Source organism: Megascapheus bottae, chromosome 16 (genome assembly GCF_031878675.1).
Source record: "Megascapheus bottae isolate mThoBot1 chromosome 16, mThoBot2.hap1, whole genome shotgun sequence".
Taxonomy (NCBI): domain Eukaryota; kingdom Metazoa; phylum Chordata; class Mammalia; order Rodentia; family Geomyidae; genus Megascapheus; species Megascapheus bottae.
Window position 1 is genome coordinate 28,885,455 of NC_143524.1, and position 15,402 is coordinate 28,900,856.

The 15,402-nt window shown below is 36.3% G+C and overlaps 1 protein-coding gene across 3 annotated transcripts in view; it reads right to left on the minus strand.

Moving 5' to 3' along the window:
• The window catches only part of Ano5 (anoctamin 5), a 48,520-nt gene that overhangs the window by 11,288 nt on the left and 21,830 nt on the right, over nucleotides 1-15,402 (minus strand). For all 3 annotated transcript variants that reach the window (XM_090347995.1, XM_090347992.1, XM_090347993.1), the window contains 9 exons: nucleotides 14,555-14,668; nucleotides 11,504-11,613; nucleotides 9,873-10,007; nucleotides 9,456-9,561; nucleotides 9,286-9,346; nucleotides 6,237-6,388; nucleotides 4,809-4,883; nucleotides 3,246-3,468; nucleotides 1,415-1,584 (listed from right to left, as the gene is read on the minus strand). In XM_090347995.1, coding sequence (XP_090204121.1) covers nucleotides 1,415-1,584; nucleotides 3,246-3,468; nucleotides 4,809-4,883; nucleotides 6,237-6,388; nucleotides 9,286-9,346; nucleotides 9,456-9,561; nucleotides 9,873-10,007; nucleotides 11,504-11,613; nucleotides 14,555-14,668 — 1,146 coding nt within the window. The remainder of the gene's footprint in view (nucleotides 1-1,414; nucleotides 1,585-3,245; nucleotides 3,469-4,808; nucleotides 4,884-6,236; nucleotides 6,389-9,285; nucleotides 9,347-9,455; nucleotides 9,562-9,872; nucleotides 10,008-11,503; nucleotides 11,614-14,554; nucleotides 14,669-15,402) is intronic.

A 15,402-nucleotide genomic window follows, 5' to 3' on the forward strand; every position in this document is an offset into this window, starting at 1 on the left:
CAGGTGGTAGAGCTCTTAGCTTTGAGAAAGCCCAATGGCAGTGCTCAGGCCCTGAGTTCAAGCCAAGAGTGGTGAAAAGAAAATCTTAGTTTTTTCATAATTCGTATCTCTCGCTTCTTCCTTCCTTCCTTCCTTCCTTCCTTCCTTCCTTCCTTCCTTCCTTCCTTCCTTCCTGCCTGCCTGCCTGCCTGCCTGCCTGCCTGCCTGCCTGCCTGCCTTCCTTCCTTCCTTCCTTCCTTCCTTCCTTCCTTCCTTCCTTCCTTCCTTCCTTCCTTCCTTGCTTCCTCCCTCCCTCCCTTCCCTCCCTCCCTCCCTCCCTCCCTCCCTCCCTCCCTCCCTCTCTCAGTCATGGGGTTTAAACTCTGGGCCTGGGTGTTGTCCCTGAGCTCTTCAGCTCAAGGCTAGTGCTGTGCCATTTCTGGTTTCCTGGTGGTTAATTGGAGATAAAAGCCTTACAGACTTTCCTGTCTGAGATGGCTTTGAACTATGATCCTCAGATCTCAGACTCCTAAGTAGCTAGGATTACAAGTAGGAGCCCCTGGTGCCTGGCTTAAGACTTTCTTTTTTGCAAGTCCTGGGACTTGAACTCAGGGTCTTGGCTCTGTTTCTGAGCTTCTTTTGGTCAAGGCAAAAGCTCTAACATTTGAGCCACAGTTCCATTTCCATTTTTTTCTGTGTATGTGGTACTGAGGAATAGAACCCAGGGCTTTATGCATACTAGGCAGACACTCTTCCACTGATCCACATTCCCAGTCCTCATAGTTCATATCTTACAATCAAAGTTTAGTACCTATAGAGAATCTCTTTATATTAATATTTTTATTAGCATATGTTTTTGCCCAAGGTGAATTTTTATTGTGACATTCACAAGTGCAAATAGGAAGTAACCCCAGTCTCACTCTCCCTCAGGCCCCTCCTTTCTTCTCAGAACAATTTCAACAGGCTTCATTATTTTATTTTCATACATGTCAATAAAGTATTTTGACCACATTCCCTATCTTCCTTGGTCCTCTTTCCTCCCACTGCAACTCATCACCCCTTCCTCCCAATGTAAAACAAAACCTATTTCACCTTCTTGTCACTTTGTAGTGCATATTAATTTTGCAAAAAGATTTCACAATAGGTCACATGGGCATAGATGATATTTTCATCTATGATTCCTCTCAATCTGCTAGTCCTCTCAACCCTTGGATTCTTTAATAACCTATAGATGCTTGTCCCAAAGAAACAGATAAAGAGTCTATTTCTTTTGAGCAAGTCTAACAGATGACATGTCTCAGATATGGACAAGCCAGAAGGTTTGATTGTAGATAGGTTTTATCTAACTTGATAATATCTGAGTTAATGCCATTAACATTCTAGTTAACAGCGAGATAGTAAAGCCATAGTCCTCAAATCTCAAAAGAATTCTTACCTCTTCACTTCTCCACTTGTTAAACATGTATGTGTATTTTCCAGGATAGCCCACAAGCTTCCCTTTAAAGAAAGCTACATAGAAGCAGGACGAGTAATAATTTACAAACTGAAAAAGGAACATTTTTAAGGTAAGACTGCTCTCATACTCCTGGTAAGTTCGAGGAATTTCTGGAAAGTAAAAAAAAAATCACATTTTAATGCATTTTATTATTTTTAAATTAATTTTTCACTTTTTGTAACAAAGTAGAAACCTAATCATATCATTTTGAAAATTCATAGAAACTGTCATACACCAATACCGAATAACTATGGATTTATATATAGGCTCTCTCTTTGACGCTTTGTGTTACATTTAACCTCAATGAAAGCTTAAGAATTGGCAATGATCACATTTAGAAAGAAGATGGAATATTTCTCTGGGACAGACATAAGATATCCCATAGTCAGAATTTGGAGGTCAAATCTCTATAAGACTGTTGATTGGTCATCCCCATATAACAATATCTCATATTGGTTTTCCCATCTGTTTTTTCAATCAGCTTTTTTTCTTTTCCAGTCCTGGGCTTGAGCTCAGGGCCTGAGGACTGTCTTTGGACTTTCTCAAGGCTAGAGCCTACCACTTGAGTCACAGCACCACTTCCAGCTTCTTTCTATGCATGTGTTACCGGGGAATAGAACTCGGGTCTTTGTGCATGCTAGGCTAGCACTCTACCACTAGGCCAAACTCCAGCTTTTTCAATCAGCTTTACACAAGATAAGCTTACATCAAGAACTGAGCTGGTTTCCAATTCAGCCATCTTCCCCCTCATGAATTAAAATGTTAGGGCAACTTTGAAAATAATGTGATGACAAATATTGGCAGAATCAGTAGGCATTTTCCTTTTCCCTTATTTAAATTATTTGCCATTTAATCAGTCACAGGGATAAATAGCATAGCAGATTCAACAAATCCATGTCTCTTTTGGAAATATTGTAATAGTAGCAAATCAAAGACATAGATCAATCCTCAAGTGAACATCAGTCACATTCCCCACAAAACATCTCTAATCTGAACTTCAGTGACTTTTCTCACTTGAAGAAACTGACTTTCCAGTTGTAGTTTCTCTTCTTAATAACATCAAATAAGAGAAGTAAAATTGAACTTCAAAAGGTCAAGACAGGAAAGACACAGCTTTTCTGCTTAAGGGACATGGTATCAGTCCACAGATTGAGGTTAAGGAATAGGTTTTGAGCTCCTTTCAGGAGAGAGGCCTTGGCTGAGGTTGTATCTGCAGTGTGCCCATGACAATTTTTTCTATTCTGTACTCTGCTCTGTACTCCTTGATCCAATGTCTCACCACACGTACGGCCAGGTTAGTTCCCTCAGGGGACGTCTGAATACTGTAGCAAGACAAGCATGCAGATTGTAAATGATCCTTACTGAAGTGCAAGGTTATCAGTTTTATATTTATTAAGGAAGAACTGATTTTCTTGTTTTTCTCATGATAGTTTTTGAAACTAAATGACTTCTGGAAGCTATATGCACACACAGTTTATCTGTGTGTTTGGTAGAGTGAGAAGTGGGCCCAGGAATCAACTAAATCTATCAAGGAAAGTTTAGGATAAAAAACACTCAAAATGGTCTGACAGTTATTCCTGTTTTCTGTGTGGCAGGCCTGAATGTAGTTCTCAGGGGATTTTGAAGAGCCAAGTGTTGGTCTATCTGGAGAAGAAGGAGGCTTTCTAATATGCCCTTAGCAAATGGAATTCCTGGGAAGTGAACCAAAATGGATGTTATGCCATTGGTAGGAACTTATTTTCGGATTGTACTAATGATTTGACCAGCTTACCCATTTTTGTAATCCAAGCAGATATCTTTTCATAAAAGAAATTCAAGATCATGATGACTATGAAGTTCAAGCATGATCCAGTAAGTGACGTGGCTAGCTGGGGAGTAAAGAAACTTTTGACATGCTGTAGAGAATCTTCGCTTTCCATGAAAGTGGCAAACGTAGCAAAGAGTGACAGGCGATACACGATCACAGAAACCATACTGCTGAGGACAAGGGCCATCTAGGGAAAGGATACAAAGAATCAGTCACTTTAGTCTCTGTGTTTCCACGACGTACACACATCCAAAGCAACTCATTTCCATGTCTAACAGCTCTCATATGGAAAGCAAACTGAGTCAGCCACTCCCAGCACACACCTCAGGAAAGAAAACAAAGGAGTTACAAGGAAAAGCATTTAGTTAAGTATCAATAGGAAAATGTATTCATTGCTCATATTCTGTCAGGCTCTTGCAAAAAAAGAGTCACAAGGCCAAATCCTCTCGGCCTTGTCTTTCCTTATGTGGCTCTTAAGTTATGAGTTCAAATTTTGTTTTCCTTTTAAAAGTCTTACAGAAAACTATAGACAATTATGTGTTAGATATTATGTGGCCACGAAGTATAACGTATATATTATATAACATATATATAATATAGTATATATCTCAGGCCCCATAACACACTTTTCCAAGTCATGTTCTAGCTATGCATAAAATATGCATAATTTTTGTATATTTTTTATGGTGTAAAATTGTCTTAAAGTTAAATTTAACTTCAACTAGAAAACTCAAACAGAAGCATCTTGCTGTACCATATGCCAGAATGTTTCTTAAGGTTATCTTGAATTAAGCCCCATTTTTATTCCATCATTTTTTTCAAGGTTGTTAAGGAATCTACAAAAACACATTGCTACTAATTATTTTAAGGTATGAAAATGACAACCTTTTCAAGAAATGCTACAAGACATACTATATGATGTGGTACATGTTAAGTGTAAGATTTAAATCATAGTCAACAGCTTATTTATACTTCTATATTATAACCTCTAAAAATATAGCAGTATACATTTCCCTAAAATTAAAGCTAGTTGTTAAGAGGTTTGGGGATCATAGTGATGGAGAAATCAATTAGCTAAAAGACATGGAGAAACAGTGACAAATTCAACATGATATATATTAACTAAATTCTTCAAGTTAAAAAAGAAATGTATTTATTTAGCAATAAAAGAAAGCATAATAACTGAGTTTCTTATTCATTTTGTGCATATATATTAACTGAAGATATATTTATATTATTTATTTTTTTAAAAGCTAACCACAATCAGACATAGTTGTTGCTGTATTCTTGTTTCATGTTATCTCTTCATGAAATGCTGGGAGATGGACAGGAACAGGCTGTAAGGTAAAGCATCTCTCTTCCCCTGGATCATGGAAGATTTTTGTAAATTAAGTCTACTTAGTATAAAAATTGTTCCAATATAAAAGGAGCAGGCAAGATCCCAGAGCAATTGCAAATAAAATTGTTGAGATGAGCTACATGATTGTTAGCTAAAGAAATAAAAAGGAGTTTTACTGACATACTCACCCACAGTGTCACTGTGGCTCCTGATAACATATACCATGGAATTCGGGCATGCAGTGGCATATGAGGTTCTATTTCCTGTAATAATGAAGAAATAATAAAAAGCCCTCCTACATCACCCCAACAAAAAATACAATAATAGTAAGAATCAAAATCTTTCCTCATATTTGGGATTGTAAATATCAGTGGGGGACAAAAGGGCATAGTTAAAGAAGAAATCTCCTATAAAGAGTTCCCTATACAGAAATGGAAAGACTTGGAAAAAATCATATTGAGTGAATTAAGCCAGACCAAAAGGAACATACGCTCAATGGTTTCCCTAATTTGTAATAATTAGTACACATCTAGGACTCTCCTACCAGAGGAGCTTAAAACGTAGGTACAAAAGGTCATATAGGATGAGACTAAGTGAAAGGATTTCTAGAATATGAGCTTTATCTAGTGAGATTGTTGTTGTTAATGTATTGTATTATTTCTCTTCTCTTTTGTTACCCTTTGGTTAATCTCATATTGTTACTGTATCTGACTTTGTTACCTGGTATATTGTATGTATGTTTATTTGTTTATTTGAAATAGGGAAGGGCAGGGAGGAAAACAGGATGATTGGGAGAGGGTGGGAGGGAGGGAATTGGGGCCAAAACCATGAGAAGTGGTATTAATATGTGAGAAATAATGCACCTACTACTTGGTGTAACCTTTATATAAATTACTCTGACAATAAAAAATAAAAATATAAAAAGTTAGTTTGGTTTTTAACAAATTCTTTCTAATAGCAGCATATAAAACTGAAGTGAAGTCAGGGATTACTGGGGGATGATAGAAAATGAAACAAAAATGCTGTACATTGGAGAGAAAATGTCTTTTGCCTTCACCAGAAAAAAAAAAGTACAATAAATTAAACTACTCTGTCATGAACAACCAATTTGCTATTCAAAGATTCTAAAACTTAGATTCTTTTCTAGCCCTATCCCTATAGATACAGGGGTAAGGTCTTTCTCAGTATGATCAGTTAAGTAACTCTTCTGAAAGAATAGGTTTTATTAGACCTGTTGGCCTAATAAAATGTAAACTAATAAATCTACTCTCTTGACACAACCATTTTCATGTATTGTCACCTAATATTAAAATCTCCTACTTCATGTTATAATGCTTTGGATATGCTTTAAAATGATATAGTGTCAGAAAAGTAAAGCTGTATGAATAAAAAACAATTGTGGATAAGAAAAAGTGTTTACTAGTAGATCTAGCCATGAGTTCCCTATACTTTTTTTATTGGTGTGTGTGTATATCTATCTATCTATAATTGTCACATATATAATGTGTGGTATACACTCACAAATTAGAAACAAGAAATTTTAGAATTTATGTATTGGAGATAACCTATAGCAATGTTGACTGAGCTGAACTGCCTGTCTCGGTCTTCCAGTGTACCTTGGTCACGGGGTTTATTTTCCTGTGCTTGCACATGGCTTCAAATTCAGGTCTCAGCTGCAGTTGCTGTTGTTCCTCTTCAAAGTCCACCAGATCCCATTCATATTCTAGTCTGGCCTGTCGCTGTTTCCAAAACTCCAAAAATAATGTGACTGCAGGGAAATGAGTACACAAATGAAATGATTGTTAAGAGATGGAGAAATAAAGCTACTAAGGAAATAACACTCTCCCGCTTTTTTTGTGTGATTTTTGGTGGAAATGTGGTTCAGGTTATATAGTTAGCTATTTTGAAACTGGTTGATGATGGAATTACCAGTTGTTAATATTAGTATTCATTTCTTTACATCCATACAGAGTTGATACATAACTAGTAGAGATAATGATGTTTCAAAAGTTTATATAATTGACCAACACTTGTTGCTTTGATAGCATGAAATGGAAATACCTAACCTAAATTTTAAAACTAAGAGTTGGTTACCATGGGTATATAATAGACTACATATTTATAAATAATATTTTTAGTGTAACTAAACAGTTATACTCCTGTCTTAATTTTTGCAACTCTGAGACAGAACTAAAAAAATGGCTATCACACATGGCGGGTGAGAGATATTAATGATGATATAAAATAGCAAATAATGGAAACCGGGAGTAGTAGCACACTACTGTAATCTCTGCACTCAGGATGTTAAGGCAGGAGAATTACCAGTTTGAGACCAGACTTGGCTGTATAATGAGTTCAATGCTAGCCTTTAATCACATAGTTATATTTGTCAAAAAATTAGCAAAAAAGGGGGCCGGGAGTTTGGCCTAGTGGTAGGGTGCTTGCCTAGCATGCACGAAGACCCGGGTTCGATTCCTCGGTACACCACATACATAGCAAAAAGCCGGAAGTGGTGCTGAGACTCAAGTGGTAGAGTGTTAGCCTTGAGAAAGTCCAAGGACAGTGCTCAAGCCCTGAGCTCAAGCCCAGGACTGGCAAAAAAAAAAAAAGTTAGCAAAAAAGAGAATGACAAGAGATACTATGCTGGGCACGGTGGCTGACATCTGTAATCCTAGCTTCTCAGGAGGCTGAGCTCTGAGGATCACAGTTCAAAGCCAGCCCAGACCCTAAAGAACCTGAGACTCTTATTTCCAATTAACCACTAGAAAACCAGAAAGTAGTCCTGTGGCTCAAGGATTGGGCAGTAACCTTGAGTTGAAGAGCTCAGGGACAGCGCCCAGGCCCAGAGTTCAAGCCCCATGACAATTTTTTTTTTTAAAGTGAGAGATACTATAATAAAACCAAAGTTATTCCTATGCTTTCATGGGATTTTTCGTGCTTACATGAATCTGCTAGAATCAGAATTCAGATGTGTTCTAAAACAGATTTGGGCCTTATGAATTGAGTCCACATAAGATTTCATCTTTTTAAATACATAAAAAAAGAATTCAGAAAGTATAGGGGTGTCTGAAGTAGTAGAGGGATAACCTTGTGTGAAAAATCCACGCAAGAGCTCAAGGGCCTGAGTTCAATATGTCCCAGTACCAGCATATACACACAATAAGTGCTCGGAGCATGGCCTACTGGTAGAGTGCTTTCCTAGCATGCACAAAACACTGGGTTTAATTCCATGATACCACATACACAGAAAAAGCCTGAAGTGGTACTGTGGCTTACATGATAGAGTGCTAGCCTTGAAAAATCCCAAGGACAATGCTCAGGCCCTGAATTCAAGCCCCAGAACTGGCAAAAAAAAGTCACGAAGACTTAAAAGAGTCTCCTCTGAAGAAGAAATAAAAACAGCCCATAGACACATGAAGAAATGCTCGACATCTCCGGCCATAAAAGAAATGCAAATCAAAACAACTCTAAGATTCTACCTCACTCCAGTTAGAATGGCCATGATCAAGAAATCTAATAACAACAAATGCTGGTGGGGATGTGGCCAGGAGACATTACTACTACACTGTTGGTGGGAGTGCAAACTCGTTCAACCACTATGGAAAGCAGCATGGCAGTTCCTCAAAAGACTAAACATAGAGCTCCTCTATGACCCAGCAATTCCACTACTTAGCATTTACTCAACAGTCCAGAAAAAAGGACATACTAAATGCACTAAAACAACAATATTCATTGTAGCACTATTTACCATAGTAAAGATATGGAACCAACCCAGATGTCCCTCAGTTGATGAGTGGATCAACAAGATGTGGTATTTATACACAATAAAATTTTATGCTGATGTCAGAAAGAATGACATTGCCCCATTTGTATGGAAATGGAAAGACTTAGAAAAATCATATTAAGTGAAGTAAGCCAGACTCAAAGGCACATAGGCTCAATGGTTTCCCTCACTTGTCATAATCAGTAGAAACCTTGGGCTCTCCTAGCATAGACCTACAATAGAGTAAAACCTAGATACATAAGGCCATACAGTATGATGCTAAATGAAAGACCTCTAGGATATAGAAACAAAAGCCATATAATAAGTGATTGTTGTCCTTAATGTACTATGTTATCTCTCATCTCTTTTGCTGTCCCTTGGTTATCTCATATGGTTACAGTATTTTACCTTGTTATCTGATAATTGTATATATGCTTATTTGGTTATTTGAAATAAGACAGGGAAGTGGGAAAACAAAATGAGGGGCAGCAGTGGGGGGAGGTAAATGGGATCTAAGACATGAGAAAAGGTATCAATGTTTGTGAAGTAATGCATCTTCTATCTGGTGAATATAATATAACCCTTCTATTAATTACAATAAAAATATATAAAAAACTAATAAAAAATGTAATGACAAAAAAGGCCATAATAGAACCCTCTTTGCACAATTACTCTATGCACAATACTAATAAAACAAAAGAAAAAGTAAATCCATATAGAAAGTATTCACATATTCAACTTCTAATTGAACACATCCCTTATGCCTACAGCCCCACTGAGCAAAGGGCCTTGACTCTATCTTGTCATCTTGGATATCTAAGAAATGCCATCTTCAAATGTGTGATCAAGCCATACAATGTGTAAAGCAGAGAAAACTGCTCCTACTGGGACTGTGTACTCACCCCAAATGCCCATGAATATTGCGAAAAACACTGTTGACTCATTGTCGAATAAATGGGAGAACTGCAAAAATTAAAAAAAAATCACCAAGATCATTTGGTATAAAAACCAACCGGAAAAGCAATGCATTCCAAGTCACAATACTTATAATATTGCCATGTAATATGCCTACCTTCGAAGCCAAACAGGTGGTGTTTAGTCTCCAAAAGTCACACATTTTATCACACAGTGGACACATGATTATTTGCCCACCAATGTTAGGATCACAGATTTCAGTGCTACCCAGGAAATATGAAATCATATTAAAAGTGATGTTGTAGAGAAACTTACGCTATTTCTAACAGAACAACTACATATGACAAAGGGGCAATAAACTCATACACACAGAATAAACTTCCTAGGGCTCAAGAATATAACAGAGTTCCCTAAAGCATTGGGTAAGGGGCAGTTGCTCTATTTGGGTTGTCCACTACCTACTTTCATAAGGAAACATTTTTAGGAAAATGCCTTGGTGGCATTTATAGCACAAGTTTTAGATACCCTAAGATGAAGACATGTGTCTTTTCAAGCACCTCAACTTGTTACTTACCTGCTTTGGTTACCTTCCATTGAAAATAGGCCATAAATGAAACAAGCTAAGCCAACTACAGCTGCAAAGAACAGCATTTCTGTGTAAAATCCAAGAAAGACAAAATAGATACCAATTTTTTCTCCAAAATAATTCCTGTGAAAAAGAATAAAAAATAGAGGCTGAAGGAATATTGTAGGGCAAGGAGCCTTGTTTTGTATTCAGACAGGCATATTTTCTAATTTGGGTTCCACTGCTTTCTAGCCATGTAATTTTGGTAAAGTTACTCAACTCTCTAAATGCTACTTTCCACATCATAAAACATAGGAACATACTTATTGCATATTTTAAAAATAGTTATAGAGACAGTAAGAACTAGCACATAAAATAAGGAAGTCATTTGAATGGAACATAAAATTTAAGTAATAAATAATTTCTAAATGTTAAGTGTTTTTAAACAGCAAACACTATGTAATGCAATTTCTAGCCATTCGTTTAACAAATTAAAATCACAGTCATAATTATGAACTTCGGCTATATACCTCAATTTGAAAAAAGATTTTCTGACAACTCTATACAATTCCATCTTTCTTCAAGTTTGGATCTCTGAGAGACACTCAAAGAATTGTAGAACTAGGAACTAAAAATGACTACTTAACTATAATTCCATAAAATATACAGCTCAGCTCTTGCTTCAGAGAGAATTAAGAAATGTTAGGAAGCCTTAATACAAACATTCAAGTTTCACAAGCAATTGTTATATACGTATTTTTTTCCTTTCAACTAAATCTTTCTTTGTCTCAGAAATCATGTTTAGTTCTTATTAGATTAACTGATTAACATATGTTGGCTTAACTGATTAAGACTCATTATCATTATTACTCCTCCTCCCAATTTGATAAATTGTTGAACGTTTTCCATATTCCATAGTTAGAGAGATGTAATCCCTTTGGGTTATAATAGAATATTCTGTAATTTTATGAAAGCACTTAACACTGAATCATAATTAACAGTCTAAATCCCTTTCCAAACATCTCAAAGAACCCTGTCTCAGTTTAGCATCTATACTTAGTCACATTAAATTCCATCATAAAATATTTTGTCTAATCTGTACTGTCCTCTTTCTGTCCTCAATTTTAACAGCATCCTTACTTCCCTAACTTCAGTCTTGCTGAATGTCCCGCCACATGTCTGCCATTCCAAAACATAAAACTTCTTGAGCAGGGTATGATTCATGCAAAATCCTTTTCCATAATTTTACAGAAACCTGTCTCAGTTTAAAAAATGTAGAATGTCATATTATGAATAATGAAATAAATCAAAGGAAAATACTATTACTATGTCCAATTAATGGGTAAGTCTCACACTTGTTAAATAATTTGACAAAATTTGTATGCGTTTCTTGAGGCAGAACTTGGCATTGAATTTAATCTACCTAAATCTCCAGACCTTATCCACAGTGCTCTACATAGTGTGCATTGAAAAGTTTGCTAACTACATTCGTGTTGATACAAAGTTACTCTCAGAACATACAGACGTGAAACACAGAAGCCAAATATAAGTGAAATTGTTAATAAAAATAAGATGCTCTCTCATCATAAAATTCATATAATCAAGCTTTACCTGATAGAATCCTGGGAAAAGAAACTTACCTAATCAGCTCTAAAGGTTGCTCCTTGTAAAAAAAGGAAAACCGAGCCCAGTGCTTGTACAGTATATACCTTTCATTGAGACAATGTTCTGATGGCTTCCAGTATTGGCCCTACAGACATTTAAGAAGGTAATAAAGGACAAAGCAAAAGACAAGTGTGAAGTAAATGAAGGCTATTTTCTTAAAGGTTAGTAGACAACATAATGCTTCTTTTCACTTTTAGATTTGTATCTCACTTTCCATTGGTGTTTCATGATTTATTAATACTTATCAGTTATAAATATGACAGAGTGGTTTGTTCACTATGTTAGCTTATCCAAAAGCACAAGATAAACTTGGGAATTTTGCTGTACTTAAGCCATACGTTTCACTGAGGATGTTCTTTTTTTTCTACACTGAGAGCCTCATAAATGTTGATTTACATCACCACATATCTGGCTAGAACTTCAGACATAAGGTGAAACATTCACTTTTTACATGGAAAAATTAAACCCCAAGCTAAGTAAAGTGACTGATCCAAACCACATCATTGTAGGAAGAAAGGCCTGATCTGTCAATCACTGACCCAGAGCTCAAGCCTCAGGACTAGCATTAAACAAAAATCATATAAATAAATGCAGCAGACACTTAGATGGACACATTTATGTATAGGCTTTGTTTATCTATCTATTTATTTATTTATTGACAATCCTAAGGCTTGAACTTAAGACCTGGGAGCTGTCTCTGAGCTTCTTTTTTTGTGGGGGGGGAGGGGAGGTGCTAAAAACCAGCACTCTACGATTTGAGTTACAACTTAATTTCCAGTTTTGGTCGTTGATTAAAGATACAGGTCTGCAGGACTTTCCTGCATTCAAACTGCAATCCTCAGATCTCACTTACCTGAGTAGCTATGACAACAGGTATGAGCCACCAATGTCTGGCTTTTCATAACCTTTTGAAATTAAGTGTGAGAGAGAAGAGAGCGGAGGGAGGGGGGTAAAGAGGGGACCAACACAGCAGAAGTTAATGGCCACTGATTTACCTACCTTTTGTTTCAATGCTTAAGAATGACTTTTCTTATGAAGAAAATATCTTTTTTTTAAACATGGAAGAAAGAAAGGCAAAAGACTCAAAAGACAGATGATCTTAAAAGTTGCTTGTGTATTTCTAGTCATGTGATTTTTTATTCCTGATAGTGAGATACAATGACTGTCCAAATGAGTAAGTTTTCCTCAAAAGCTAAGCAAAACTTTTTGTTGCCAAGCTACTTTTAAGATTGAGTCAAAAGAGTACAAGGCTTTAATATAGCATCACTTCTTTGAGGTACATACAAGAATCAATATTCATGATGTGCCAGTCTCAAAGAAAAAAATTTCTGAGATAGACATGTTACTGCATGTCTGAAACCCCAGTGTTTATAAAGCTGAGGCAGGAGAACTGAGTTTCAGGCCAGCTTGAACCCTTTTCTCAAAAATGACTCAGCTCTGAGTGAAATTATATAGATACTTTATTTTTAGGAAATTCTTTCAAAATCTTTGAGCTGTAACTCATGATTATGCTTCAGTAGTGTCAAGCAGAATGTTTTCCAGATAACTGAGTACATATCTGATGAATGAATACATGTAATGTCAATCCTTTACTTCTTCAAAGCTCAATGAACAAGGTGCAGATGGTCAAAATACTTTATAGTCAGGTGTGAAAATGGAGCAATGAAGTTTGTTGGAACTGGTCTAGGCAGAAGGATGGGGAATAAAGAAGAGAGACAGAAAGGTGAATTTGATCAAAGTACATTGCAAGTCCATTTATCAAAATAAAATACCTTGATAATAATAATAAAAATTTTATTTTATAAAAACTTAATGAGACCTGATGGATCCGATAAGAATCCCAAATACTATGTTATAAATCTTTTTAAATGTGACTGAAAGTTTCAAAATACATTCTAAAGAAATCTCATGTACAAATGGAGTATTTTTGAAAAGGAATTTTCCCTTGCAACCTCAGTGTCAAAACATTACTTCTGTTTTAATATATGCTGCTGCAACTATTTACCATAGCGAAGATATGGAACCAACCCAGATGCCCCTCAGCAGATGATTGGATCAAGAAGATGTGATACTTATACACAATGGAATTCTGTGCTACCATCAGAAAGAACGACATCATAAAGAAATGGAAAGACTTGGAAAAAATCATATTAAGTGAAGTAAGCCAGACCCAAAGGAACATAGGCTCAGTGGTTTCCCTTATTTGTAATAATTAGTACATATCTAGGACTCTCCTAGCTGGAGATTACAATAGCTCAAAACATAGGTACATAAGGTCATATAGGATGAGATTAATGAAAGGATCTCTAGGATATGGAAACAAGAGCTTTATCTTGTGTGATTGTTGTTCTCAATATAATGTGTTATTTCTCTTTTTTAGCCCTATGGTTATTCATATTGATATTGTATCTGACTTTGTTTCCTGATACATTGTATATATGCTTATTTGTTTATTTGAATTAAGAAAAGGAACCTGGGAAAACAAGATGATTGAGAGAGGATGGGGGAGGGAAATGGGGACAAAAACATGAGAAGGGGTATCAATATGTTTAAAGTCATGCACCTACTACCTGGAAAATATAACTGTAACCCCTCTATATATTAACCTGAGAATACAAAATAAAAAAATTTTAAAATATATTCTGCTGCAATTCTCAACATGGAACCTGAAAGTTTAGAAATTTTCTCATCATGAAAACTGAATAATGGGCTGGGAGTTTGGCCTAGTGGTAGAGTGCTTGCCTAGCAAGTACGAAGACCCAGGTTCAATTCCTCAGTACCATATACATTAAAAAAAAAAGCCAGAAGTGGTGCTGTGGCTCAAGTGGTAGAGCTCTGGCCTTGAGAAAGCCCAAGGACAGTGCTCAGGCCCTGAGTTCAAGGCCCAGGACTGGCAAAAAAAATAAATAAAAATGAGTAACTAAAAAAAAATGAGAACAAGTGGAAAATTTTCTTCCCCATCAAGGCAATTTCAACAAGTCAGAGAGGAAATAAGTTCCACATTTCCAAGTCATTGCTATACTTACATCATGGAGTGGATAGGCAGATGAGTATGTGTTAGAAGTTAGCAATCTTTCAATCCCAAACTTTTTCTTTCCATCTTCTATGCCAAAAGGACACCGTGAGAGAATATAATATACCTACCAGATAATACAAAGAGACAGCAGAAAGGTTCAGACTTCTATACTTTTTACAGTTTTCTTTTTCCAATGCAATGTTAACAAAGACCATTATTGCTTAAATATAGACACCAGCTAATTATGGAAGGAAACTTCATAGTCTTGTTTGAGGAAGTATGTGGAATATGGATTTATATGGAATTGGTTATGTTTCTTAGCTTCTGGTTCATTCCTTTGGTGGTGAAAAAAAAAGTGATTTGGCCGTATTTTATTTTGCTTCTCTTCTCCCAAGCTTCCCTGCGAATGTCATGTGCCAGATTCCCACTATGATTAAGGTCTAGAGTTGAAATCTAATATTACTATTAAGAGTTTACTTGTAGGGCCGGGAGTTTAGCCTATTGGTAGAGTGTTTGCCTAGCATGCACAAAGACCTGGGTTCGATTCCTCGGTACCACATACATAGAAAAAAGCCAGAAATGGTGCTAAGGCTCAAGTGGTAGAGCTCTAAACTTGAGAAGAAGAACCCACGGATAGTGCTCAGGCCCTGTAATCCAAGCTCAGGACTGGAAAAAAAAGTTTACTTGGAGAGATATGAAGTACAGTTAATACTTAGCCAAGTTATTTAATTAATGATTCCAATGACAAGCCTTTACTGACAAAGACTGTGGAACTGTTGGTTAGTGGAGAGGTTAAATCAGGCACAGAATTTATCATTTAAGTTAGCTAACTTACATAGTGCTGTTTGTGGTGTACCA